Genomic DNA, 27,263 nt, shown 5'->3' with positions numbered 1-27,263 from the left:
GGGAAGGGCATGCCCAGAGTGGACAACAGAAGCATGACAATAGAGGAAAAGGACAGGACATCCTCTGGTGACAGGAGGCAAGCCCCTTAATGTGGAGCCACGGAGACAAGGTGGGAGCCCGGAGTTGGGTGGCTCAGCTTTCCTAAGCAGGCCAGCTGGAGCCCCTGATGGTCGTAGAGCGGGAGGGTGGTGGATTCAGGCGATGAGGCAGCTGGTGGATAAAGGGCGGTGGGAGGGGCCACGCGCTTCTCTCAGCCTGTTCTCCAGGGCTGTGCGCAGGTGACGGTGACGGCGGAGAGGGGAGCAGAGGGGACTGCGGTGGCAGATTAGAAGTTCTCTGTGCAGTGACACCCTTCTGGGTCCCCCTCCCTGCCTCCCTCCCAGCAGTGCCCTCAGAGGCCCCAGCAGCTTGCCGGTGCTGGGGGAGACACATGGGGGCTGCCCTCGAGAAGCCTGCTGAGGCTGCCGACCGTCAGAGCACACACTGCAGCCGTGGCTGGGACGTGCACCGAAGGTGTCTGAAACCAGGCCGCCCACAGGATGTTGGAAGCCGCAGGGGCCTGGTAGGTATCCGTCACTTGAGCGAGGCCAGGAGGCCCGCTCTGCTCCCCCCTCCACAGCTCGGGGAGGGGGATCCTGAGCACAGGAGGAAACAGCCTGCTCCCTGAGGGGCTCGGGCACCCTCCTCTGCACCTTTGGCCTCCACCTCACACAGAGGGCCCGTGGCCATCCAGGGCTGGCCCACGGGCCCCCTCTGCCAGCTACTCCATGAGAGGCCGGGAGACCTTCGTCCTGACTCTCCTGGGTGTTTGTATGTTTGGGGCACCGTCTCCCACGGTTGTTCTCATTCTGGAGCTTGCTGTCCACCCAGATTTGTGACAGCCAGACAGGGCCTCCTGGGGGTTGTGCAGGCTTCCGGGGACCCTCTTGCCTGGACCCTGCTCGAGCTGGGCTGTGACTGTCCTGCGGAGCAACCGTGGCCAGGCCAGCCACAGGAAGCGGACAGGCCGGGGAGGGCTCAACACAGCACAGCAAGGCATGGGAGCCACGTACGTGGCTTTCCACTGCTCTGGGGCTCAGCATGCTGTTCTCTTGAGCTGAGTGCCCCTCACGAGGCCGAGCAGGGCTTTGGGAAGGCAGCGTCCATCTGCCCGCTGTGCAGCAGGAGGCCCACTGCAAGCCTCGCTCCTCTCCATCAGATTTCTTCTCAGGGAGCTGGACCTAATTTTCTGGTTGCCGAGTCAGAAGCTCTGGCTTCTGTGGAAAGGTCAAGGACACTGCCTGTTTTCTGGTTGTGGGGGTATCTTTACCACAGCCCTGGTTTTTAACCCTTTGCCTGCCTTGCATATGGGTTCAGGCCCTGGCCAGGCCCACTGCTGGCCCCCGCTTGTCCCTGGGGACACACTGCACAGACCTGACCTGGCCAAGGCCCTCAGCCACCAGGCCTTGCTTTCCCCATGCCTTTCCCTTGTCTGCAGCTTTTACCTGTTTCAACTCCTCCCCCAATGTCTTATCAACCTGCAGGTGGCTAAGCTTCCGCCAGTCTGGGCTGCCTTCCGCGGAGCAAGGGCTCCCGGTATACCCCCAGCTGCCCGTCCAAGTGCAGGGTCTCCATAAGGAGTCAGTGAAGCCAGGTAAGGACTCCAAGTGGCCTCCCACCTCCCAAACCCCACCTCACTTCCCTAAAACGGTCCATACTAGGGTAGGGAAGCAAGTCCTTGGTGTAAGAAACATATGGTACCTTCTAGACCAGGCCCGATTCCATCTTTAGTCTCACCTGCTGTTAGCCGTGAGATCTGAGCCCTGGCATCCCACAGCACGTGTTCAAAAAACACTTCCACCTCCCTGGATGCCGCGTGCACCTGAGGCCCAGCTTACAGTCCCCCTCCTCTTCCAGGAAGCTGTCCCTTGAGGCCACCTGAGCACGGACCCTCACATCCAGCATGGGGACAAGTCAGTCTGGCTGAAGACTAGAAGCACCCGCTAACTTCTGACCTCGCTCCACAGGGCGCAGGACACAGCAGGCATCACAGGCTCATCTTGGGAAAATGCAGATTCTGACTCAGTGGGTCTGGGCAGGCCCAAGGCTCTATCTGTAACAATCCCCAGGGCCACAGGGCTGGACCCCAGGCCGCAGCAAGGGGCTGTCTGAATGTGGGCGAATGGATGCACACACATCTCTTATCTAAGAACCAAAGGGACACGAGGAGCCAGCAGGCCTGGCTCGCCCCTGGCAATGGACAGGCACAAAGGCCTTCCGCAGACTTGCGTGGGGGGGCAGTGCAGGCTTTGCCCCCGGCTTCCCTCACGGTCAGTGGAGCACCTGGAAGATTTTCATAAAGCTTCTTGTTTTATTGCACGTCATAGAAAATGGACTGCACTGTATTTAAAACGACGAGACATTCACAAGGATGTGGACACCCCTTTTCTTCCTTTCTGCCCATCACCTGTGTCCCACCCCCCTCCAGAGGCCGGAGACAGCCTTCCTACACACCCACAGAGCCAGTTAACAAACAACATGCGGATTCTGGGGCCTTCCGAACTGTGCTGGGCCCTCCTGCACTGCCTGGTTTGGAGACTGCTGGTGACAGGGACAGGTGTCTGGGCAGGATGGCTGGGCTAGCCGAGGCCTGGCAGCACGAGAGGCTGAGGACACCTGGTGTGCTGGTGGAGGCTGCGACTGGAAGAGAAGGCGGGGCAGGGGCAAGCTGGCCCCGGGCATCCGTCTTGGGACGGGGACACTGTGTCTGACGGACCCGCCTGCCGCCCTTCCGAAGCACCCAGGGGCATGGCGGGGTTAAAGGGAGACAAATGGCGGGCACCGACAGAGGGAAGGGCCAGGGGTGCCACGCTCCGAACACGACCCCAGGAAAAGGAGTTGGGGACAGCTGACCCAGCTCGGTGCTGTGGTCCCTCTCATGGGGGAAGGATGCGGTCCCCAGACCCAGAACGGGCCGTGGAGGCCTGGCTCGCTGCCGGCGGCTGCGGAGCCTCACAGGCCGCTGACGGCCTGCGATGGGGAGGGACGGACCGGCCTGGCGGCTCGGCCCCTCTTCTTGCCCACCGGCTGCCGCCTCTTCCTGCGGAGCCTCTCCTTCCGGGCCGCGGCGGTGGTGAAGGTGATGCAGCGGGCGTCCAGGAGGTCCAGCAGCTTCCGGGTGGCCACACGGATGCCGTGCTGCTTCAGCTCGGCCTGCAGCTCGGCCAGCTCGAAGGGCTGGTACAGCAGGACCTTGCGGTAGAGCGCCGGCCTGGAGCGGATGTAGAGCCTCACGGCCTCCTCCGTGGCTGCTGCGGGCACCGCCGCCTGGGACGCGCTGCCCTCCTCTTCGCCCTCGTCGTCCTCTGCAGACTCAAAGGCTGCTCCGAACTCACAGGAAGAGGAGCTGAAAGGGACGAGAAACACCCTGTGGCACTTGTCCTCTCCCGCGCCTGAGACCAGGAGCCCCTCTGATGGGAGGAGTGCGGGAGTCCCCTGCAGAGCCCGACCCCGGCTGTGCTCCCGGGCCCCCAGCCGCCTGCCTGAGCAGGCTCTGACCCTCGGCCATAGTCCACTGCCAGCAGCCAGAGAGCATCCTGCGCGGTGAGGACACGGGAGCTCCAGAGGTCTGCTTAGGAGGCCCAGGGGACGGCCCTTCACCCCAATGGCATCTCCCAGTTCCGATCCAGAAGGCAGCAGGATTTCTTGGCATTAGGCCTGGCTTATGCCAACTCCCAGCCCCGGGGTGGGAGGACCTACGAAGCCCCTGGCCCTGCCCTCCTGTCCCATTACCTTAGTGGGCTAAAGGAGCCGTCACTGCTGTCCGCGGAGGAGGCCACGGACTGCTGGGAGGCCGGGAGCTGGGCGTCCCCATCGGGGTCTGGAGGCCCCTCCCCCGCCGGTGAGGTGCTCATCGGAGGGATGCTCCCGCCAGGCTGTTTCTCCTGATGTCGGGGGCCCTTGGTCTTAGTGGAGCCCTTGGACCTTTGGGGAAGTGGGCCAGAAGTGGCCTCCAGTCGGGCGTGGCCAGTGGCCCTGGGAGCCTTGGTGGTCCTGCTGGCATGGGTCTGGCTGTGCGGAGCCTGCGGGGGCCCCTGGGAGGACTGGCTCTCGCTCTCCGAGTCGGACTCCAGAGTCTGGTGAGTATACTGGAAGATCTCCTTCAGCTTTAGGACCATCTGGCGTTTGGGTAGAGGGCGGACCCCAAACCTGAATGGGAAAACAGGTGAACTTCAGCACAGAGCAAACAGTTCTCAGCAAATGAATGGCTTTGTGTAAATGGAATCTTAAAATGCTTGACTTTTGTGAACACGTTCTGCATTGCCAACTGAGTTTACTCTGAAGAATACTCCAGAAGGGCCAGGCCCAGGTTCAGTGACGATGCCAGTGATAACACTTCCGGGGCCCAAGGTGAAGAGCGCACTGAAGGGGATGGCAGTTTTCATGTTCTTCTAAAAAATCAGGTCTCTCTTGGGACTGCTAAGGCAAGGGCCCATGCCCGTCCACAGGCCCATGCAGATCTACCAACCGAGGGGCAGCGGGGGCTCATCGCTCAGCGTCTCAGGGTAACTTGTAGTCTGGGGAACAGTGTGCGGAGAGCCAGCAGTCACGCAGGCTCCCGTCCCCCCGTGGCTCCTGCTGCCAGAGCCCCACGGCTGGTCTCCAGCTCCCAGCCTCGCCAAGCCCGGACCCGCACAGCGGGGCGGGGACCGCTCCAGAGCAGGTTTGAAGACCAGCACCCACCTATCCAGTTCTTTCTTCAGCACCGGAGTCTCCATGATGGAGTACCTTGGCATGGGCGTTATGGGCACTTTCGGGGGCAAGTTCTTCCGATCAGCACCTTCTAGGTAGAACAAAAGAAACACGTTTCAGCACAGGGGACCTGGATTGACCTCTTCTGGGCTCAGCAGCAGCACCAAGACAAAGGGGGCGGTTGAAGAAAGCCCAGCCGCCATTCTGCCGCACCCCGTCCCCGCTGGACGCCGGCACCGTCTTCCCGCTGGAAAGCATCACACATCACGTGACTAGGGCCACAGCGTCGTGCAGTGCGAACAGGGCAGAAAGCAGACTCGTGGCTGCCAGGGGCTGGGAAGACGGGGCACAGGAGTGACTGCTGATGGGTGCGGTGAATGTGTTCTGGGACTAGCAGTGATGGCTGCAGAACATCGTTGAGGTAACTGTGCGGTCTGGCTTGTTTTGTGACTGCCATCTGTCACCCTGCGCTGCTATGATACCACTGACGACACTCCGCCCCGTGACTTACTCGTTCCCTACTGGAAGCCTGTACCTCCCCGCACAGGACACTGTCCACGGACTAAAAACCCCGGAACTGTACACTTTAAAGGGTGAACATCATGGTATGCGAATAATAGCTCAGTAAAGCTGTTGTTTTAAAAAGAAATCAGTGTTTTAAAGGCAAATGGAACAATTTAGGAATGTATGGACTTTGGTTTTTTTCCTTTTTATGAGCATGCAGCCCTTTGAGACTCTAGTGAAACAGGCTATCCCCTGAGAAAAGTCACAAAATTCTTTATATAATTTGAGAAAATTTGTCACCTCGTGGAAGCCCACCTCGAGTTCAGACTAATAAGGTGCCTGGTCTGAAGTCTGGTTCTCACAGCACCACCTAGGAACTGGTCAGAATGCAAATTCTGGTCTCTACTCTGGGGTGAAGCTCTCCAGACAGTTCTGATCCCCACTCAAGGCCGAGAGTGCCGGTCAGTCATGCCCAGCTGGTCTCGGATTTGGGGAGGAAATGGAACCCAGGTCGCGTGCACGTCCTCTGCCCACAGGCTGCTTCCTTGTGACCAGTCACTGCTTTGCACAACCCTGCCCCTTCCCAGCCCTCCCAGCATCTGCCCGACAGGGGACCAGGCGTGGGCAGCAACTCCTCAAGGGGCTGACCCTGGGGGCTCTGACTCTCCCCTGTGACTGACATGAGCTGGGAAACTACACCCCTCCACGGGCTTGGAGGGGTAGACGACGAAGGACCGAGGTTCACAGCCAACCCCCCACCCTCACCACATCTGGGGTTGTTTTAATCGGGATGGAAATTCACCTAAAATTTTGAAGTGCACAATTCAGAGGCACTTAGTACACTCACAACGTCTAATTCACTGCACCCACCACCTCCAGCTCCAAAGCAACCTCGTCACCCCCAAAGGAGGTTCCGCACCCCACACACTCCCGGTTCTCCTCTGCGCCCCCCCCCCCCGCCCCACCGTCCTGGCAGCTGCTCGTCTACGTTCTGCCTCCACAGATAAACGCAGTCGCGTGCCGCGTGGTGCTCTGTGCCGGGGGGCTCTCACCGAGCACCCTGTTTCCGAGGCTCATCCACAAGGTGACACAGGTCAGCGCTGGTTCAGTGTCCTCAAGTGGGGTCCACAGCTGGGGGCTTTTAACAGGGGCCCGGGGAGCCACGGGACCCGGCTAAGCAGCAGGTGTGAGAACAAGCCCCTTCTCCCTCAAGGGAGGGGTGGGGTGAGGCTTGCCGCAGCCCCGCAGCCCTGCAGCCCGGCCGCCCCGCGCTGTCTCCACTGCCCCCCTGGCCCCCCCGGGTGAAGCAGTGTAACCACTACCTCCCGCTACTCACTCGGCGTCTCCAGCGCTTCTGAGTTCTGAGCAGCAACATCAGCGCTCGGCGTCTGGGCGGGAGGAAGCAGCTCTGGAGACTTCTGGTCGTCTCCGTCCCAGTCGTCCCACAGAGCGGAGTTCAGAAAGCTCGGCCTGCGGCCCCCAGGCGACCTGGCCCGAGGGGACTTCTCTTGAGACTTTTTCCGGCCAGTGGAGCTTCCGCGGGCGGGGGCGGTGGCCGGGAGGGCTGGGGAGTGGCAGCCACTGCTGTCGAGGGCCTCCCCGGCCTTGGTGCCCGGACTGCCGGGGCTCAGGGGGCCGGTCCGCTCGAGGTTCAGGCGGTCAATGGGAATCGGCGAGAGGGGCTCCACGTGCCAGTGGCAGTCGTCCACCGGAATGGGAGGGTCGCCGCCCAGCAGGGGGCTGCTAATCGCCCGATGCGAGGCCGCCTCCGGCTCATCCTCGCTGTCCTCCACCTCCACCACCTCGCTGGTGATGGCCTGACCCAGCAGGCCGGGCCCCGGGGGACAGTGCTTCTGGGACTGCCTGGTGAGATCGGCGAGGCTGACGGAGACGGGACAGGGAGCCGGAGAGCTGTGCTGGTGGCGCCCGGCGTGGGGCCTTCTAGAAGGGCTCTGGCTGTCGGGGCTGCCTGCATGGGTGGGGACCAGGCGTGATGACGACATCTGGGGGGTGATGACTGAAGACTTACTTGCGGCTTCGGGCCCACCCCTGTTTTCTAATGGGGCCCAGGGCTTGACCTGAGCCATGTGGTCCACCGAAGTCCTGGACCTGAGGCCCGTTACCTGCGTCTGCGAGGAGGAGTCCCGGCTTCTGCTGGCCAGTGGCGTGGCGGGCACGAGCCATGAGGTATCCGTGGTGCTGTCCTCCTCAGGGCTGCTCTCGGGGTCACATGACAGCCGAGTGGTCCCTCTGCCCCCCATAGAACCCCGGTTCCCTGCTGGTCTTTCCTCCCCGCCCGGCAGGGAAGCCTCTCTCCTCGCAGGGCTTTGGAAAATTTCCTGATCTGCATCGACATCGATGACAGAAAACAGCTCAGAAGACTTAGGGCTAACTTCTAGAACTTTCCTTTCTTCCAGGGGACCATTAAAACCTGACTTTATTTTGCTTTGTTCTAGCTCCAGTTCTTCATCTGAATCCAATAAAAGAATAATCTCATCTTCTCTGTTCTTGCTGGATGGAGTGTTCTGAGATCTGGAGCTCGAACGGCCAGGTTTTGACTGCGTTAGGTCAATGGATGGAGACTTCTCTGGGGAGGTCAGAACCCCTTTATTTCTGCATTCCAACGAGGAACCATGTTCCTCGCCCCTCTGGAGGCCTGGATCTTGAAGTAACGTGAGGGGGCTCCTGCTCCCCCTCCGCTTTGCTGGGGAGTCCCGGGACGCCACCCCGGAAGCTCTGCCCTGCGGCTGGGGCCCTGGCGAGGGTGACTTGCCCCTGAGACAAGGCCGAGGGTGTGACCGGACGGGACTCTGGCCTCCAGGGGGCTGTGACAGGCACGGGCTCCACGGGGGTGTCTGCCGGGGAACAGGGGCACAGGGGCTCCCCGCCCTCGGTCCCAAGACAGTGCCGTTGGCTTCCTGGAGATGGCTCACGATCTGGGACAGCCCGCGGCATCTTCTGGGAGTGGATGAGCGCGGCCGGGCCTCAGGAGCGTCAGCTGAGCACCAGAACCTGCCTTCCTTTCTCCCTTCCCTGCAGCCCCCAGAAGGGGGAGGGGAGCCAGAACGACCCAGTGCTTCCTCTGGCGCCCCTGCTTTCTCCTCGTCCACACACTGGCCCTTGCGTGGCAGGGGTGTGGACTGTCTCATGCTCCTCTGTTTGGCTGGGGCCTCTCCTCTTTCCTGACCAGATGATTCCATCTGTTCTGCATTTTCTGACTGTTTGCTGACTTGGTCACTTGCTAGGATTTGAGCAGACACAGGACCATTGTCCCCAAACTGGTCAGTTTCTTCCTTGATCTCTGGAGCTCCTTCCTCCCGGTGCAGCTTTCGTTGAGTGGCTGCAAATTCATAAATTTCTTCCATTTCTGCTTCATTCACTTTTTCTCTGTCTTCTTCAAGGCTCTCAGATTTCAACAAAGCCTCCGCTTCTTCCTCCTCATCTACCCACACGGACCTCAAGAGTTCTTGGAAGTTCTCAGCACGGCTTTCACAATCCTTGTCTTCCTTCTGCTTCCACGGTCCGTCCTCCGAATCGCTCACGTCAGGCGCTTGTTCGCACAGAAGAACAAGCTCGCTAACCCCAAACCTGCAACAGGAAATGTCGCGCATCAGTGCCCTGCGAGGCAGCAGCCAGGAGCCCAGCGCAGGTGAGGATCGGAGTGCGAGTCCTCACAGGGACGAGCCGGGCCTTGGCCCCGTCCTTCCCTGTGTTCCTGCAGCGACAGTGCCCGGGCACGGCCGGCAACACCCCCGGCCGCAGAGCTCGAGAAGAGACTCGTGCACCTTCAGGGCAGGGTTCGCTAACTCTACTGCCCAAACACGAAGGGGTGTGTCACGCTGAGCAGACGGTGACAGGAATCGTGCTGCAGAGCTGGTGAGTCTGCTGCCCTGGGAGGCCCTGGAAGCTCGGAGACTGATGCGAACCCCAGACACCAGATCAGCCCTGGTCAGCCGGGGCCAACGGTGCACCAGCCTGCTGCCTTCCCGAAGGCTCCCTGGTCTGAGGGCTACCCTCGGGACCCGGGAGGCTGCGCTGATTCCTTCCCAGGAGTGCAGCTGAGGGGCGACAGGGCCTCGGGCCAGCACGGCTTTCTCCCAGAGGCCCTTAGCCCTGTCAGGAGCCAGAACAGCTCGCTTTGCTGAGCCGCCTGCCGCCTCTCCCAACACCGCGTGGCTGAGCTGAGCCTGCACACCCCCAGGAGCTCCACAGGCATTACGCTTCTGTTCACACTCCTGTTCCCGGGGACCTGGGAAAGAACAGCCACCATTCAGCTTCTGCGGCCAAACGACCAAGGAGTGGCAGCGTCTGGGGAGCTAAGAGCCATGTGACCCTGCAGAGGCCATCCTCAGCCAGCGCTGGTCTCGCCTGCCAGTGTCCGTTCTGGCCAGACCTGCCTCCGGGGCAGGGTCACCACCGAGCACAAACCCGGCGTTAACAGGTCCTGGAAGGATTCAGCCCTGAGCCTCCTGCAGGCCATCAACCCGCTCGTCGGTTAACGTCAGACGCCAGAGGTAAACGGGAAGAGCCACCGGACCTGTGGGCCAGAGCGCGGAGGTCAGGGGCCAGCCGGGGAGGCACGCCGGGGTCCGCGGTGTAGAGGTAGTGCAGGAGCGCGCGGGTGGCCTCGGTGCTCACGTCACTCAGCAGCACGCGCTGGCTCCGCGGACTGCCGTCCTCCACAACGAAGAACCCTTCGCTGTTCACCTGAGAACGAAGTCCAGTACGGAAGGGTTACGACCTCCCAGACAGGACGTGGGGCCACACAGAGGGCCTGGGTGGCTCCGTGCGTCCCCACGCCTCCATGCAGCCCGTCCCCAGCACCGGCACCAGCCAGCGTCGCGCCAGTCTGCTGGTCAGGAACTCCGGTCAGGCCCTAACACTCCTCGGCTGGCAAAGTCAGACTGTGATGGAGGGTCAAGCGCCCAGCTGGCTCCCTCTCGACAGACACATCAGAGGCACGAGGCCTCTCTGGGAGAGACTGGCAGCCATTTACCGGATTCCTGCGGCATGCATTCAAGTCTCATGCGTGTTGGCACGGGTCAGCACAGAAACGTCTGCCAACAGGTCGATCAGGACTTCCTAATTATGGAAACAGAGGAAAACCGGACAGGTCTGGGGAAAATGGATTTTTTTTCAACTGATGAAGCAAGATGAGGCTCTCCAATCCTCAGCTCATCTCCTTATACTGCTTCCTAGCCTCGACCGTGTCTCTCCACCGAAGCAGGTGCGCTGAGAGGAGGGAGGGAGGCGGGTGCACGTGTGCGGGGCGCGGAGGGGAGCAAAGGGGGCAGGAGGCCAGCCGGAGGTGCGTGTGCGGAAGCCCTCGGAGCGGGAGGGAGGAGAGGCGGGCACCGTACTCACATACTGCATGAGAAGGGGGCATCGGGCATACAGCACGAACTTGTGCGTGTAAAGCACGTCTCCGCGGTCCGTCTGAAGCTGGACGTCACTCAGCTGTGGGTTATCGACCATGGCTCTGAGGTCGGCCAGCAGCAAACCGAGGGTGAGCTGGAGGGAGGGGAGCCGATGGGTCTCACAGCGAGCCCCCGACTTCAGGGCTGCCTTGGGCTCCTGTCTGCGGGGCCCACATGCGGGACCCACCTTCTGTCGCCCTGAGGCTCTCAGCAGCACATGCTAGCACAACGCTAGCTTCTTTCTCAAATTCCATCCCACCGAGTCCCCGGCCGGACACAGGGCTGGGGGAGGAGACGAGGAATTGGACGCAGCAGCGCTCAGCGCTTCCCAAGCACCGTGTGTGGCCCCGAAGTGACAGGCAGGGACCCTGAGCCCAGGCTGTTGGGTACCCGGCTGAGAGGAGCCTCAGTCCTCCTCTGACTATGTGCCTTGGTCATCAGGTAGACCTTGGGTGAGTGTTTGGCTGATACTGATCTAACAGAATGACATCCATTCTAGGGAAAACCCAACTTCCAACCGAGCGTCACTGACACAGAACGTGCACCCTCAGTTGGAGACCAGCCAGGACCTGCACGTTAGGGGTGCACAGACGGTCCTGAACAAACGGATGACACTCTGGGGGCATGAGGCCACGTCAGAGAGCAACAGGGGTCCCTGCAGGCTCTGAGGACAAAGCAGGCTCCCAGGGCTTGGCTACTGAGGTACCCCCAGAGTTCAAGGACAGAAGGGACAGAAAACTCGTGGCAGAGCCCTAAAGGGGGACAGGAGGCTCGCGTGGGCTCTCGCCTGGCTTAGCTCAGAGGCTGTCGAGCAGGCAGCAGACTCGTGCGAGGCTTTGGGGCCGGCTGGGAGCCGACTGCGCAGAGCAGAGGACGCGCCGCGGTGGCCAGAACCCCAGAGTTGGGAGCAGGGCCGGGCCGCGCAGCCCTGGGTGAGGAGCCCCGGTGCTTACCGAAGCGTGGCTGCCCCTGTCCAGGGGCTTCTCCTCGGGGGGCGGGACAAACCCAGTCGGTGGAAGGCCGGTGGGCGACATATCCATCCCTGAGAGGAGGAGCCACAGGTTAAGAGAACATCACCTCCCAGCAGCGTCCATCTCCGGGAAGGGGCATCAGGTGTCGGTCGGCCGACTCCAGCGGCGCCCCAGACCGGCGCCCCAGACATGCTCTTTATCCGAAGCCTTCTTCACTGCGAGCGAACCACCCAGTTTCCCTGCGCGCCCCCAGAGGTACACAGGTAGTAAAAACGGACAGTCTGCACGATCACTGGCTCTGGGCAAGGGCTCTGTCCTCGGTTAAAGTTGGAGGAAACTGATGGACTCACCTGTACGACATCCATCTTCGAGGAGAAAAGGGAAAGCATATACAGAGACCACACTCTGCTCCCCATATGGAGACAAGCCAGAGAACCTTGGATCCGAGCGACTGTCCCCAGGCTACAAGGTCATGGCCACAGCCATGGGGAGGGAGGGCCGGGAGGGCAGGGCTAGCCCAGGTGTCCCCTCCAGGGTCTCACCTGCGGTCCCCTCCGAGCGTGCCGGGCCCCCACTGCAGGGCCAGGGGGTGGCACTCAGCCCCTCTCTCGCCAGGTCCACAAGATCCTGCAAGGCCTGGTGCTCTCTCTGGCTGGCGGAGGGTGATGGGTTCCTGGGGCCCCGGCCCGCAGGCGGGGCACCCGGGAGAGCGGGTGGTGTTCGCACCCCCGGCTCTGGCTGATCAGGCAGCGCCGGCGGCAGCGTGGCCTCCTGGCTAGGACCCTGGAAGAAGTCAGGAGGCTGAGTGACCGTGTGGCCACGGCTGCAGCCCCCACACAGAAGTTCTGAGAGTGCCAGCCACAGCCCAGAGCAACCCTGGGAAGCTTCCTCCTGTCACCGTCTCTCAGCGGGCTGCTCTGTCACGCTGGAGGCCGTGTCTGTTCCATCTACGTCTGCGGGAGGTCCCGGAGCGTGCTGTCCCCCACTGTTGTCTGCATGGCCTCAAGCACGCAGCAACTCAGGCCCACCCGCAGCAGGCTCGGCCGGCTCCTGGGCCACACCGGGCGGATGACACTGGCCCCGGGCGTGGGGCCCCAGACTGCGTGTCAAACACGCCCTCACACCCTCCAGGAGCGGGATCCATTTGGGAACCAGTGGGCTCCCCGTTTTTCCCAGGAGAGCCATCGGCTGCTGTACAGAGGAACACGTTACAGCCGGCGCGCCTGCCTTCCCGCCCTTCCTTCCTTTTTGGACTTTCTGCTGATGCTCAGGGCTGCCGTCCTGGCTGCCAGCCCCCGCCCGGAGCCACCTGTGTGCCTAGAGGGGAGGACCCACCTTCGTGGGCCGCTGGGGCACCATGGGAGGGACCAGGCTTGCGGCGTAGAAGTCTTCCAGAACCCAGGCCCCAGTCAGGGCGCTGCCCTCCCACAGAAAGTTCTGCTTCTCCCCAGGTGGCCGCGGATGCCGGCCGGCCTTCTCCCGCTCTCCCTTCAGGATCCTGCTTGCGGGCAGCGGCGGCGTGCTGGCCAGCTCCATCTCCTCTGCGAAGAGCTGGGCCACTCGGTCCTCTGTCTGCCTCCCTCTGGTCTCCAGGTCCTGGACTAACAACGGGGGAGGGCACACAGGCGCTTTCCTCTTACGACGACTCTTTTCTGAAGGTAAACCGAAGCACAGGGTCAGTGGCAGCTGCCACACAGCCGGAGCCCCGGTGGTGGCAGAGCCGGGGCCACACCTACCTGCCCCCAGTCTTATCCTCTCGGAGAAAGCGCTTTCCAGCCTGAGCACCGAGGGCACAGCATCCCGCCCCATCTCAGACCGGGACAGAGCCATGGCCACCAGCAGGTCCTCGGACGGCGCCTCGGGCTCGTTGATCTTCCGTCTCTTCTGCAGCTCCTTCCTCTTGGGGGCTCCCTTCCGCTTCAGACCTCCAGTGTGATTGCTGAAGCTTAAAAGGCAGCCAAACAGAAAAGTCGGTGAGGCCAGAGGTCGGAGCACTTCCTGTTCTGAGGGTGTCCTCAGTGGGGGGGAAAGGCCTGGACCCCTTCTCTTCTATGGTGGGGAGAGAAAAGGCACAAACATGGACCCATCAGAGGGAAAGAGCGTTCTGGGCGTTCACTGGGAGTCCCAAACAGCATCCTGTTGCCTTGTGTAACCTCACGATCCTGGGCCAAGTTCAGTGCGGTCCAGAGAGGGGAGGGTCTGGGTCCTTCCATGTGATGCTACCCTGCTAAGTTCCTGGCAGGTGCCCAAAGCTGTGAGTGGCCCTTGCACACCCCAGCTGTGGCCAAACCCTTCCGGTGGAGCCGCACTCAGTGGCTCTGAGCTTCCTGGGTTCCACCACCCTCTGCCCATTGACACTTCAGATGGCCCTCAGACAGTCCTGGCCTCTTTGGCCCTGACAGGATCCCCTCCCCTCCTGCAGGGGCCTGTGGGCACTGCCTCCGCCCAAGGCCCGAAGGAAAGGCCTCCCAGCTGCGACCACCAACATGGTCAGTCGGCCTGGAGGTCAGCGTATGGCAGCAGCTCGTTTGGGTTGGAAGTGTGCTTAAAGGGGTTTCCAGCTGGGGAACCTAGACTGCCTGGTGAACCCCAACAGGCTGAGCAAGAAATAGGAGGACAAAGGTGAGAGAGAAACTGGGAGCCCAAACCCAGCTGTGGGGGTGCTCCGGGAAGCACCCTGTACAGAAACTCATGCTGTCCCCGGGCCCGGGACGGCCCCAGAATCTCAGGCATCGCTCGGAAGGTCTAAACAAGCCCTACTTCAGCTCAGCTTCCTGGGAAGCCCACCTGATGCCCGCGGCCTCCCAGGAGGCCGGCGGCTCTGCCAGCATCTGACCGCCCCAGAGCTCCGCACACCCCAGGCTTGGCCTTCGGGCAGAGGCAGCTCAAAGCCTCGGTGAAGGTGTCCATTTGCTATAGTTCTCTACTTTATCAACCTTCTAGAAGGACCCACGCATCTTGTTTCTCATCCCAAGTACTGAAGACGCTACGCTTCATCTGAGTAGATGGTTCCCATCCAGTCCTGGCAAAAGGCAAGCAGTGGCTTAGCGCCTGTGCCAGGGCCTTTGGGCTTCCAGGTCCGAGATGCTAGTGCTGACGTGCTACGAGACAGACAGGCTCACCAGCAAGAATCCGCCCACCCCACTCCTGCCACGGGCCCGGCTCAGATGCCCATAACCCGCGTGCAAGGCAGGGGCCAGGACAAACAGAGCCAGCACGCTTGGCCTTCCCTTTGCTCTTGTCAGCTGTCAAAGGATAGAAGTCCCAAACCTACAGAAGTCGGGGTCTGCACCAGCTCGTCCCCGTAGCGCAGCGTCCACAGCGCCGGGGCGGTACGGAGGGGAGAACTGCTTGTGTGCCTGTGATCTGCTCGCCAAGGACTTGCTCCCAGCAAGGATCGAGGCCTCCCACTGAAACACCTGAGAATGTAATTCATGCACATTTAAAAAAAGAAAAAAAAAAAAAAAAAAAAAAGGCCTGTGTTTCTGTCCTGCCAATTCTGCGAACTACGCCGAGTCCTCTTCTGTGGACGGGAGACGCGGGCCACACGGGGGCAGGAGCCGTGGCACGCCACACAGGAATGGGTGAATGGACACGGTCAAGTGCGTTGCCAGATTCCTCGCCACTCCAGAGGACACCGGTAGGACCGCGAGAATGGGACAATCTCGGGAAGGGCCTCAGGAAACCAGGCCAACCAGTCCTTTTTTGCAGACGCACACACGCGGACCAGTTCAAAGGCCTCAGGGTACAGAATCTGTTGCCTCCTCAGTCCTGGCGGAGACTGTGCCTGATTTCCTTCTCAAATGTTTCATTTCCAGAAGCAGGGAGGGTTCTAGGGCTCTGTTGTTCTCTAGCACTACCAAAGGCTTTCAGAAGAGAAAAACCGGAGTATTCTGATTTTCCTCCTTTCCATCTGGCTCACCTCGACGCCGGTGTGCCACAGGCCCCGTCGGGCTCAGCCGTCTGCAGCCGCACGGCCTGGAGCAGGAGCTGGGGGCCGACGTCCATCTTCACCGCGCACTGCTTCAAGTGGCTCGTTCTGCTCTTCGGGCTGAGAAAGGGCTTGCCACAAATCGGGCATTCGGGGATCCGAGGTGTGGAGGGTGTCAGTGCCTTTTCAGCCTCATCCAAGCACCTGGAGGAAGACAGTCAACACAGGAGAACCCTCTCCCCGGTGGCGTGCGTCCACGTCAGAATGGACAGGCCGTGGGCCCACGCCTGTTCTCCCGGAGCCAGCTCCTGCACGCAGCCTGCCGTCGGCCCCCAAACCCTCAACTTTGCTTCCGCGAGCGAAGCTGGCTAACGGGACCAAGGACGTGTCTGACGACGGCAACCCCTCTCCTGAGTCCGCACCCCGCGGAAGTGAGAGCAGTACGAGAAACGCACGGTCGTGCCGCTCTGTGCCCGCACCCGGAAGGCAGAGACACTACGTGCACGGCAGCGGGTGAGCAAGACGTGGGCCCCCGTCAGACGGGCTTTCTCAGCCGTAGAAATTCAGAACATAGAATTTCAGAACGAAATTCTGACCCGTGCTCCAACCCGGCTGAACCTCGCAAACACTGTGCTGAGGAAAGGGAGACAACACCAAAGGCGACGTGCGTGTGATTCCACGGACGACCCCAGCAGACAAATCCGCGGACGGGACACCAGCGGCTGCCCGGGGCTGGCGGCGGCGAGGGAAAGCGAGCGCGAACGGGGACAGGCTTTCTCTTGGGGGTAAGGAAAATATTCTAGAACCGACTGTGGCAGTGGCTGCACAATTCTGTGAATATAATCAATACAAGCCATTGAGTTGTTAACTTTAAGAGGATGAACCGTGTACTACGGGACTTTTCTCTCCACAGCAAGCCGTTTGAAAAACCAGTAAGGACAGGCTGACGCCAAAGTGCTATGGTCACGGGCAGGTGTCCCAAGAGTCCCTCCACAAGTTCCTCTGGTCTGTCACACCCCCGGGAGAGGTGACCCCAGCGCAGCGACAGTCGAGCTGCTCTTACCGGTTCACGTGCTGCTCCCTTCGTGTCACGTTCATGGCTGAGAGGTTCTTTTGGCAGATCTGGCAGAAGAACAATCCCGTCTCCTCCAGGTCGGCCTCCTGAGCCGATGCTCGCTGCTCCCCAAACTCCTGCTGCAGGGCCAAGGCCACGGCAGCATCGCTCCCGGTGGCGGGAAGCCTGGGCCCAGACCCTGTTGGGGGGCACAGTCTCTGAGGACGGGCTGCCCCTCAGAGCTCCGCAGCGCCTGTCGGAGCGCACGGACAGCAGAGGCGGCGCGGAGAGAGCAGACCAGCTCCGCTCTGCCTCCTGCCAGTACCGTCCGGGGGGACATAAACAGGGCTCCCGGGGCATAATTCCTAGACTCTAGCGCGCCTAAGAACCCCCGGGAAGCTGTTAAAATGCAGCTTCGCATCCACCGTCTAGATGGGGCTTCCCGAGACTCCCCACAGGCCGGGAGACGCTGCTGGTGCAGGACCGCTGTTTGGGTACCAGCTCCTGGAGAGCCCGCTGTTCCCTTTTCCCATTTCTGCTGAAGTCGTCTACCTCAGGCGTGCCAGGCTTACAGGCTCCCATAAGTGTGGGTTTTCTCCTCAAAGCTCAGCCTTTCCTACTGCTACGACCCTTCCTAAGCTCGCCCATCCTAGAAGAACCAAGTCAAAGCGAAATGTCTTTCTCTCCTAAAATGCAGAGTGTCTTTCCCAGCATCAGACAAAAGGATGGACTGACTGACTCTGGCCTGGAGGCCACTCCCAGACTGGCCGGGCCCACCGCTGCGGCCCTCTGTCACGTCTGATTTTGCTGGAGCCGACCCTGGGCACTCACAGGGGGATGTGGAGAGTTTCATAAATCCCCCATTCTTGAATATTCCTGTGGCCTATCACTCTCTCCACTGAAGCCAGAAAGGATCACACTCCATTTTGGTGTCCGGGTTTAAACAACAACAACAACAACAACAAAGACACGGCTTCTCAGTCCTGAGCACTGAGCGTCCCGGGTACGCCATGAAAAATCTATGGGAACAGCTGAGTCACGCGTAGGGCAAAAGCTCGTGTCGCAGCTGAGCAACTCTGACGCACCCCGTCGGTGCTTCCGGGACTGATGCCACAGCAGCTGTCCCATCACTGCCTGTGTGGTCCTCCTCGGTGCCCCCAGGACGCAAACACGCTACCAGGAGACTACACACTTGTCAGCCTTCGGGCCGTCAACAGTCTCTGCCTGTTTCTTGCCCTTTTGTATATTTTCACCAGCGATGAGGGCTTGTGTCGTTCAGGGGGTAAAGCTCGGAACCGGGGATCTGACGTGCCTCTGAGGCGGTACAGTGGGCCGCGCACAGCAGCTGCACCCTCGGCGCCGCGCTGTCCTCACCTGGGGCCGCCCGGCCGTCCGGTCCACTTGCCTGTGACGCACCCCAGAGGCTACGGGAAGTGGCTATGTGACCCCACCAGGAGACAAACAAATCTAGAAAACGGGACATTTAGACAGTCGTCCCAGACTCTTCTGAAAGTTGCTATCATGAAAAAAAAGACAAGGGGATAGTTCTAGAGTCTAGACGTGAAGAGACGACCGAACTGTGGCATATGCAGCGTGTGAGACGTTCTGGCGGATCCTTGCTCAGAAGAAAAGAAACCAGCTCTAAAGCTGTCCTTGGGACAAGTGGGGAAATTCTGGTAAGAGCTGGACACTAGGCGACATTACGGAATCAGGCGAGACACGAGCCCCGTGACCACGTCGATCATCTGTGGGGGGAGGCGCCGTCGTGTCTGGCACTTACTTTTGAATGGCACAGAGGAATCATACACATTTAGAGATATAGAAAACATACGGTAAAGTGTTAACAACTCTTACATACAGGTTGAGGGTACGGGGGTTCGTTGGGAGTATTTCTTTTTGATCTTTCTGTATGCGAGAAATTTCATAATAAAAAGTCGAAATAAAAGGAGGAAAGCATACCTTGTCAAAGAAGCTAAGTGAGAAATGACCCAAGGGACCCTTCACTCTGGCTAGACACAATGAAGTGGCCAAGGCACAGGGCCAGGCACAGGACTCGCCCCCACCAGCAACTCAAGGAACATGCGTTCTTTCCTGGCCCCCTTTCTGCAGAGCTCGAGCTCATCCCGACGGGACCGTACAAAACTCCCTTCCTACCATTCCCCGCCGTCGTCTCCGCTGGAGGGCCCGCTGGGGCATCTTCTTCCAGCGCAGCCTCCAGACAGCGCCCTTCTGAAGCGCGCAGCAAGCGCTCGGGGTCCGCTCTCTTGAACTGCTGCATTCGCTGGAGGACCAGCTCTGCCGTCCGGGGTTTGGAGGGACTCGGAGCCATCACTGTCAGACAGGAAGGAGCCGGCTGGGAGCTGCTGTGCGGAGAAGCCTCTGGCAAAGAGGGAAACATTCACAAGCATCAGTTCCAGCTGGAGAAACAAAGCCCCTTCCATCAGATACAGGTTGGACCCAAGTTTCAAGGGGTCCTTTACCAACTGGTTTAAGTAGGACTGATGATCGGTAACCTCACCGTGGCGGTAATACAAACACATCTGTCGGAAATACCTGTGACAGGAGCGGGCACGGGGAGTGACTGCTAGTGAGCACAGGGCTTCTTTGTGGGGTGAGGAAAATGTTCTACAGGGAGCCCGTGGGAATGCTTACGCAGTTAGGCGAGTACGCTAAAACCACTGAACTGCCCGCTTCAGAAGGGCACATTTTATAGAACGTGAATTTTCTATAAAGTTGTTATTAAAGAAATATTAACGACAAACATTTTTATCTTCCTAGGTCATAAGTTCTCCTCTAACTTGGTGTCCGGAGATGGGTACTGGTGAGGCTTCGTGAAGCCCCTGCAGGTTTATGCGAGTTTCGCAGGTGTGCGTGGGGGTGCGGTTTTCTGGAGGAATCATGCGTAGCTTTCACTGCTCCCAAGGGGCCTGAAGGACCAATGATGTTTCAGTAACACGCCTTATGACAGTCTCTGCGAGCTCATTCTTTACCGCTATTCCACTGAGAAATCATGCTGACCGCACTAGTGAAAAATACCAGTTAAGATCAGGAAGTGAAGGTGAGAAGTATTTAGAAACAGAACACAGGAGCCCAGAGATCCTGTGCAAGGCTGGTTCTCGGTTCTGCTTGAACAATGTACGTTAAACACGTGGTTCAGTACACCAAGGGCAGCAGGTAAAGAACCTGCTTCAGGCAAACAAAGGAAAAGAAAAGAACAAAGGTGTTCGGAGGAGAAAGGAAGGACCAGAAGATTCTCCCGGACGTTACACCTATCTGGCAGCTTCCCGCTGCCTTCAGAGCAGCCTCACTGGCCGGCACCACAACCAGTTACCCGCCTGGAAGGAATTCGAGACAGTGAGAGCAGCAGCATTATTTTTAGCTCATGGGACCTGTGTCAAACGCATAATGTAAACCTTCATAGGAAACTCTAAAAGGGCAGAGGGCCCCAAACATAATCATGTAGAAAATTCACATAAAGGTTCTATTTTGTACGACCACTGTTTAAAACAGGAAATGGCCAACTGTGGTCCTCAGGGGGCTGCCTGTTTTTGTTGATGAAGTTTGGTTGAAACACAGCCCATTTGTTTGCTGACAGATCGTCTGGGGAGCTGAGAAGTTGCAACCAGAGACCGGGGCTGCAGAGCCCAAATCATTTACTGTCTGGCCCTTTTCAGAAAGTTTTCTGACCCCTGGTTTAAAACAACACAGTCCCCTCTGGTTTCCTCTCTGGAACATCCTGGCAGGTATTCTGGCCCAGTTACCTGTCTGGGTGTTCCGCACACCCTCCTGGAGCGCAGCAGGGGCAAGCACACTTCCCTCTCCATTCTCGGGGGGAGCGGGTTCACTCCTCTGCCACTTGGGCGCCCCTTGCTTTTTAGTCCTTGGGGCCTGGCTGCCGGACCGGGTCTTCTTCTCCCAGGGGCCTTGAACAGCTTTGTCCTTGGTGGCAGTTGGTTTGGTCCTTTTCGGTTTGCTTATCTGAGTGCTGCTGGAGGTCTTTTGTGTCTTCCTTTCCCCCGACAATTCCTTGGTGACATTCTTTTTCACCCTTTGGAGAAAGCTGGCGCAGAGTTCCTTAAAATCATCGTCTGACTCATCCATCATCTGACCAGCCTGAAGGCTTGCAGGTGGTCGTCAGAGGCGTGAGATCTCTCTGGGGGCCTGGGAACGAGCCTGGCAGGGTCTCCTTCAGACTCGCAGCTCCATTACGGCTCCCCTCTGCTTCTCACTGGGACACCCACAGAGTCTGCACAACTGAGCAAAAAGTAGTGTTTTTTCCCTCCATAAGGATCCAAAATGCCTTTCTTCAAATTGAGTCCCTCTTAAACAGCACGTTTGAAGTTCACATCTGAGAGCTTTTGTTGGCCAGTGGAGGCCTCTGCGATAGGATACATATGAACTCCATGCTCAGGTGATTCTCCAAAATCTCCACAGCGATGAAGCACACTGGCTCGTTTAATGTCACATCTGTAGAAAACCAAACACATCGAAATGCAATGAGACAGACACTGCATTTTATGCCATTTCTTCCAGGAAGGTACAAGAGGATGTGGGGCATGGGCAATGTCCTCAGAGTAAAAATATCTGTGTCAAATAGTCGGGACAGCCTGGTGAACACAAACTCATGGTCTTACGGGATATCACAACACAACACAGGGAGAGGGATCTAAATACCCATCAAAGAAAGAACATGAGCATCTTGAAAGAGTGTTGTTTTTACTGAAATCTGCGGAATGAATCCCATGAAGGGTGAGTCACCGCAGAAACAAGACGATGGCCAAATGGAGAAAAACTCTTTCTTAGGCCCTATCAACAGTCAACTTAATGTGCAGAGGGAGGGAGGCAAGACAGGAGCACGGGAGGCTCCTGTGAGCGATGTTTCCAAACCAAAAAGGGGCCACTTTTCTCCACCCTCTCTCACTTCAAGAGCTCTCCAAACTCAGGTGACTGGAATGGTGACCACTGCAAAACCTTGGCCGTATGGGCGTGATTATTTACACTGGCACGGTTTAGTGCGATTCAAAAATCAAAACTGAATGACCCGGTGACAGAAAGTGCAATCTCCTCCATCGGAGTAGCCCAACTCATCACCTGTTTTTCCTGTGCTGGGCAGAGAGGCGTACCCGTAACCTACTCTGCACGGCCAGCCCACCCTCCTCTTCCGTGTCACCTCCTTAGAGAAGCTTCCCCTCATCCTTTATCCAAGGGGACCCTCTCCACTCCCCTTACTTTCCATCATCACACACAATTGTACTTATCACCAATTACAGTCATTTGTAGTATTTATTGAATGCTCACGGGATGCCAGTATGGGTCTAATTGCTTTACAAGCCTAGCTCATGTGACCCTTCTGACAATCCTATTCCATGGCCTCTACTGTCATCCTTTTACAGCAAGGTGTCAGGCACAAGAATGAGAAACTGGCTCAACTTGACACCACTTTTGAAGTGGCAGGGCTGGGATCAAATCCAAGCGGGTGGTTCTAGGGCATCGGCCCTTACATTTTTATCCAGTTACTATCTGTCCCCTACTAAGCTCAGAACTTAAGGAGGGCACAGACTCATCTATTTTACTCCATATTCTCTTTGGCTGATTAGACACCTGATTTAAAAAAAAAAAAAGCTCGACATTTGTTCCATCGCTCAACCGCAAAGACTGTGGTACAATGGGAGAGACGGCTGCAGGGATGGGTGCGGGGATCGGTGTCCGGGCGCCTCAATCGAGCCCGTGGGACGTGGGGAGCTAGTGCAGATTCCACCCTCCACACCCCGCGGAGTCTCCACAGGGCTTGTGACGCTAGTCCGACAACAGCCCACCTCCTATACGTGCTCGCTCAGTATTTGCAAGGAATCTGCAAGTTTCCGGAGGGCTGGGGACTTGCGTCTGCGCCACCCGGCACCCGCGGCTCGCAGCAGGCGCCGAATCAATGAGTGGGCAGCGCCGGGCGGACCCTCCCGCTCCCCCCGACCCGGTGACACACCGCAAGCGGGTGGAGGGGCTCGGCCTCAGGGAGGGCTGCCAAGGACTCTGGCGGATACGAAGCCAGGTAGCGACTTCCGATCGCCAGCCTGACCCCCGGGCCGTGACCCCGTGGGTACCCGATCCCCTCCTCACCCTTCCTCCCTCCAGGCGGCCCCAGCCCCCTCCACCCGAGCGTGGCTCCTGCCTCTCTCCACCGCGGGCGAGAAAGGCTCTTCTCCCTCACCCCCGACAGCGAGAACGACCCCAGGTGACTGGACCTCCTCTCCCGACTGCAGATTCCCAGCCCTAAAGCCCGACTCCTCCTACCTCCGGCGCAGCCGAGGCACCTTCTCAACGGAGAGCCTCGCGCCTACGCATGCGCCAACCGGCGCCCCCGCCCCTAACCCCCAGCGAAGGACAGCGCCCGCGCAGGCGCGAAGCGGCCCGAGCGGCCCGCTTCCCGTCGTCCTCTGCGATCTAGGCGCGCAGCTGAGAGCGTTTCCGGACGGCTCGAGGTGGCCCGCTGCTGAGGGCGGTGCTCGAGGCCGGGGTGGCCTCAGGTGTTCGCGGCGCTCCACGAAGTCTGTGAAGGACCAGGCAAGGTAAGTTGAGGGCCCCGCCGCAGTATTTAGTTGCAGTTTGGGTCCCCTACGGTGCCCACAGGAAATGTTTGCGGAGGGAGGGACGACCCCTCGGAGCGCACGTGCGGAGGGAGGGTCTTGGAGACGCGCCGAGCGCGGCAGGTCGGGGCGGAACAATCTCCTGGCCGAGGTGGTTGCGGGCGTACGGAGGCCGGGGGGCGGTGGCCGCGTGAGGGAGCCGCGGGCCGCCGTCGGGGCTGGCGGGTGCGTGCGGTCACGTGTCGCCGGAGGGCTTCGCCGCGGCCTCCAGCTTGAGGACCTTGTGGCTGCGGGCGGTGCTTGGAGCCCCGAACCGGGGGCGCTCGGGAGACGTCGGCGCACGTGAGGAAGGACCCGTGGACGCCAGACTGGAGGCCGGGGAGCCCCTGGGAGAAGGCGGTAACCCTCAGGAGAAGTGAGCGTGGTCCGGAGCGGGCGTTGGGGGCGTACGGAGGCGTTCGCGTGGACGTTCGCAGCCCCCGGCCGAGCGTCCGGACTGCGCCGTGGGTCGGTTCACTGAGGCCGCGCGCGCGGGAGGAGCCGCGGCTGTGGAAGCACCAGAATACCTTTAGGTGGGTTTGTTTCCGAGTCGGAACACCGTAGCGTTCACTCCTTAAAAGTGTACAATTCGGTGGTTTTTCGTACATTCGCAAGGTTGTGCGGTCATCACCGTGTCATTCCCGAAGGTTTCGTAAATCCAAATGGAAATCCCTCTGCCCAGGAGCAGATACCCCCCTCCCCCGGCGTTCCCTCCCCGCTGGCCCCACAAACCACCGTTGCTGGGGACTGGCCCGTTCCGTTCATTTTCTGCAGATGCCGTGTGCCGTACGTGGCCGCTTGGTCTGGTGTGTACTTGCCACGATGTCTTCGAAGTCCATCCCTGTTGCGGCATGAACTGGTTCTCCCCTTCCGAGTGGCTGAATAATACTCCCTTGTGTGGCTGTTCTGCACTGCTCATCAGGTGGTGGACTTTCTGGCTGTTGGGAATAATGTCGCTGTGCACAAGGTTGCAGGAGTTGCGTGTTTCCAGTTTTCTCGGGTGTATACCTAAGAATGTAATTGCTCGTTCCTACGATATTTAGTTGCGAGTAAGCTCACAGGAGTCCCAAGAGCTTTTTCTGTATGGTTTTGGGAACCTAAGTTGTAATATGGTTTCCAGTTGGATTAGTTCAGTCAACAGCGCAAGAGTCGTGGCCGCACAGAGGCATGGTGGGAGTGGAGTGTCTGATTTGTACCCGTGGGATTTTAATTTATAGAGGTGACCGGGTGAGAACACAGGCCAGTGCCACTGGAGGAATTTGTTATATTTCCAGATAGAAGAGGGTATGTCATGCCACATCGGGCCCCAGGGGAGGGTTTTGGTCAGGAGGCAGAGCCGGAGTCGGGGAAAACCTAGTTCCCAGCCTTTATTCCTTGAGAAAGGTAAGGCAGGCCAGAAGAAACAGTTCAGGACTGGCTAGTTTTAATAATTCTGGAGGACTTTGGGCTATAGCGGCTAGCTGCCTGGTCCCTGGCTCTGGGATGATTGAGGGAGCGGAAAATACTGGTTTGGTCTGTGAGCATTAAAGAAGTTGATTGTTTGGGATGTGACAGACTGCTCCCAAGTCAGTTGATTACCATCTTTAGGAATTAGCCCTGGGAAGGGCAGTCTCTCCCCACCAGCAAGGTTTTTAAGATGTCAGAACATCATAAGATACAGAAAATTTTTTTTTTAAAATATTTTATTTATTTATTTGACAGAGAGAGAGGTCACAAATAGGCAGAGAGGCAGGCAGAGAGAGAGGGAGAAACAGGCTCCCCACTGAGCAGAGAGCCCTATGCGGGCCTCGATCCCAGGACCCTGAGATCATGACCTGAGCCGAAGGCAGAGGCTTAAACCACTGAGCCACCCAGGCGCCCAGATACAGAAAATTTTAAAACATGATCGATTCACATGGCTGGGTTGATATGAAGGCCAATTTTAAAGGTGGTGCTGGTTTTTCTCTAGTTGAATTGAAAGTGCAGAACCTCAACCAGTTTAGAACTCAGATCTCTTACGGGCTAGGGGAAAAAACCCCTCCCTCCTGAAGAAAAAAAAAAACAAAAACCTGGAATTTTTTTTTTTCTTTTAAGGATAATTAGTTATTTGAAGTATATTTTAGGGAAGGAAGTGTTCTTTAGACCCTAGATTCTCAACTGAATTACCTGTGGAATATGTTAAGCTGGAAATGTTTGGATACCACTCTTTGATCTGCTGACTAAATCTTGGGCAAGCCTTCCAGCCTGTAGCTTTTGAAAGTCTCACAGGTGATTCTCATGATCACTATATGTGATTGATACCTACTGATCCAATCCTGTAGGCTAAGTAAAAGAGATGCCAAAAGCTGGGTGAGAGGTTATTGGGATTTAGAGTTAGACATAGTTTCTCCCTTCAAGGAACAAAGTTCTGGTGCAGATTTCTCTTTGGCCCAGGGTGACCCATGGGAGCTACTTTGACTTGGACCCTGTTGTGATTTACCTCCAGCAGAAGCTCTGAGGGTCACATTGGTCCCCTGGAATAGGCAGGAGTAGCCTAATGTGACGAAGCTGAGGGATGTGTCCAGAGACCATGTTATTACGTCCATGTTACTTCATTGGGAATACCGTGTGTCAACTGCCAGCCTTTGTGGCAGACCCTGCACTGCTAAACCACTAAAATGAATGAAGGAATATTTAATGTCTTAAAAGGTTATGTTTAATAAACCCTACAGAGTATCAGAAAGAGAAAATGGTTGCAGAAGTGTAGGGAAAATTTTAGATACAATGTAAGGAGTGTTATTCCAAGAAGAGGCTCTGTTTTCAAAGCCCTCAGGAGTACATAATTTTTGGGTCCAGGGGAAACAGGCAAAAGTTGAGTATACTGATTATCACTTCCTTACTCTCCTGGAATATTTCCTTTTTTGAAACTTCGGGCATCTTCCGCTGAACTAATGTTTTAAACAGTTCTCTGGAAGAAGTGAAAGGTCCTTGTCCCAGGTCTATGGTTTGGTTGTAAATCACAAAACCAAAACCTGCCCAGCTCCTTCTCATTTGTCTTGGCAAGAATTGAGGAGAGAGCAGATTGAACAAGGGAGAATTGTGTGTCTCCTCAGTTCTTTGGTCATACAAACTTTTATTTAGTGTTGTATAATCCTGTTTCCTACACTGCTAAAATTGTTGAAATCAGATGAAAGGACAGTTTTACATTCAACAGTGTGCAGAAGGTCATTCGGGGTTATGCTGCATTTCTCCCGGCCTACCACTGCTACCTTTTGTGTGATGTAGTTCTAATAATTTTGTTAGATGAGTGTAAGGGGAGATTCCTTGCAGATGTATTGGCTTCAGCTGCAAAACAGCATTTTCCCCAATGAAGTCGATAATGGAATTTGTAACTTTGTTGTTAAAATTAAGTCATCTTCCGGGGCGCCTGGGTGGCTCAGTGGTTTAAGCCGCTGCCTTCGGCTCAGGTCATGATCTCGGGGTCCTGGGATCGAGTCCCACATCGGGCTCTCTGCTCAGCAGGGAGCCTGCTTCCCTCTCACTCTCTCTGCCTGCCTCTCTGCCTACTTGTGATCTCTGTCTGTCAAGTAAATAAATAAAATCTTTTAAAAAAAAAATTAAGTCATCTTCCACTTAATATTGTGAAGATGGCAGTACTCCCCCAAGGGAGCTGTAGATTCAGTGTAATCCTAATAGCCCAAGTCCCAATAGCCACCCCCTTTTTTTTCAAATGGAAAACCTGATCTTAAAATTCATGTGGAATTGCAAAGAACCCTAAATAGCCAAAACAGTCTTGAAAAGAACAAGTTTGGATGCACACTTCTCTTTTGAAATTTTACTACGAAGCTGCAGTAATGAAGACTGCACTAGTGGCCTAAGACTAGACTATATATAAGTGGAAGTATAAGTGGAATATATATTCCAGTTATATATATTCCACTTGTATATCCATTAAGACTGTATATATCAGTGGACTAAAGAATCCAGAAATAGGGCGCCTGGGTGGCTCAGTGGGTTAAAGCCTCTGCCTTCAGCTCAGGTCATGATCCCAGGGTCCTGGGATCGAGCCCCACATC

The 27,263-nt window shown here is 57.7% G+C and overlaps 2 protein-coding genes and 1 long non-coding RNA gene across 6 annotated transcripts in view; 2 read left to right on the top strand and 1 right to left on the bottom strand.

Moving 5' to 3' along the window:
• The first annotated feature begins 20 nt into the window (after nucleotides 1-20).
• LOC123933427 lies at nucleotides 21-2,021 on the top strand. Its single transcript, XR_006816599.1, has 4 exons — nucleotides 21-110; nucleotides 388-563; nucleotides 1,525-1,634; nucleotides 1,898-2,021. It is a non-coding gene; the product is annotated as an uncharacterized LOC123933427 (long non-coding RNA).
• Nucleotides 2,022-2,329: 308 nt separating this feature from the next.
• Nucleotides 2,330-22,963, bottom strand: SLX4 (SLX4 structure-specific endonuclease subunit). 3 transcript variants are annotated; one of them, XM_045993538.1, is made up of 15 exons: nucleotides 22,898-22,963; nucleotides 20,371-21,076; nucleotides 18,764-18,988; nucleotides 16,619-16,808; nucleotides 15,547-15,759; nucleotides 13,361-13,569; nucleotides 12,960-13,276; nucleotides 12,167-12,407; nucleotides 11,607-11,695; nucleotides 10,601-10,747; nucleotides 9,774-9,943; nucleotides 6,573-8,824; nucleotides 4,724-4,823; nucleotides 3,773-4,189; nucleotides 2,330-3,386 (listed from the first exon to the last, which is right to left on the bottom strand). In XM_045993538.1, exons 2-15 carry the CDS (start codon nucleotides 20,711-20,713, stop codon nucleotides 2,993-2,995), a joined length of 5,307 nt encoding a protein of 1,768 aa, XP_045849494.1. In that variant the 5' UTR covers nucleotides 20,714-21,076; nucleotides 22,898-22,963; the 3' UTR covers nucleotides 2,330-2,992. The 3 variants fall into 3 exon arrangements, with proteins under 3 accessions (XP_045849494.1, XP_045849493.1, XP_045849495.1); XM_045993537.1 differs by lacking the exon at nucleotides 22,898-22,963 and adding an exon at nucleotides 22,815-22,873; XM_045993539.1 differs by lacking the exon at nucleotides 22,898-22,963 and adding an exon at nucleotides 22,724-22,825.
• A 97-nt stretch (nucleotides 22,964-23,060) lies between these two features.
• The window catches only part of DNASE1 (deoxyribonuclease 1), a 55,171-nt gene continuing 50,968 nt past the window's right edge, over nucleotides 23,061-27,263 (top strand). For both annotated transcript variants that reach the window (XM_045992556.1, XM_045992557.1), the window contains exon 1: nucleotides 23,061-23,172. The gene's annotated coding sequence lies outside the window, so the exon portion shown is untranslated. The remainder of the gene's footprint in view (nucleotides 23,173-27,263) is intronic.

Source organism: Meles meles, chromosome 21, assembly GCF_922984935.1.
Source record: "Meles meles chromosome 21, mMelMel3.1 paternal haplotype, whole genome shotgun sequence".
Lineage (NCBI taxonomy): Eukaryota > Metazoa > Chordata > Mammalia > Carnivora > Mustelidae > Meles > Meles meles.
Note: the sequence above shows the minus strand (reverse complement) of the source record. Positions and strands in the feature narration are given on the sequence as shown.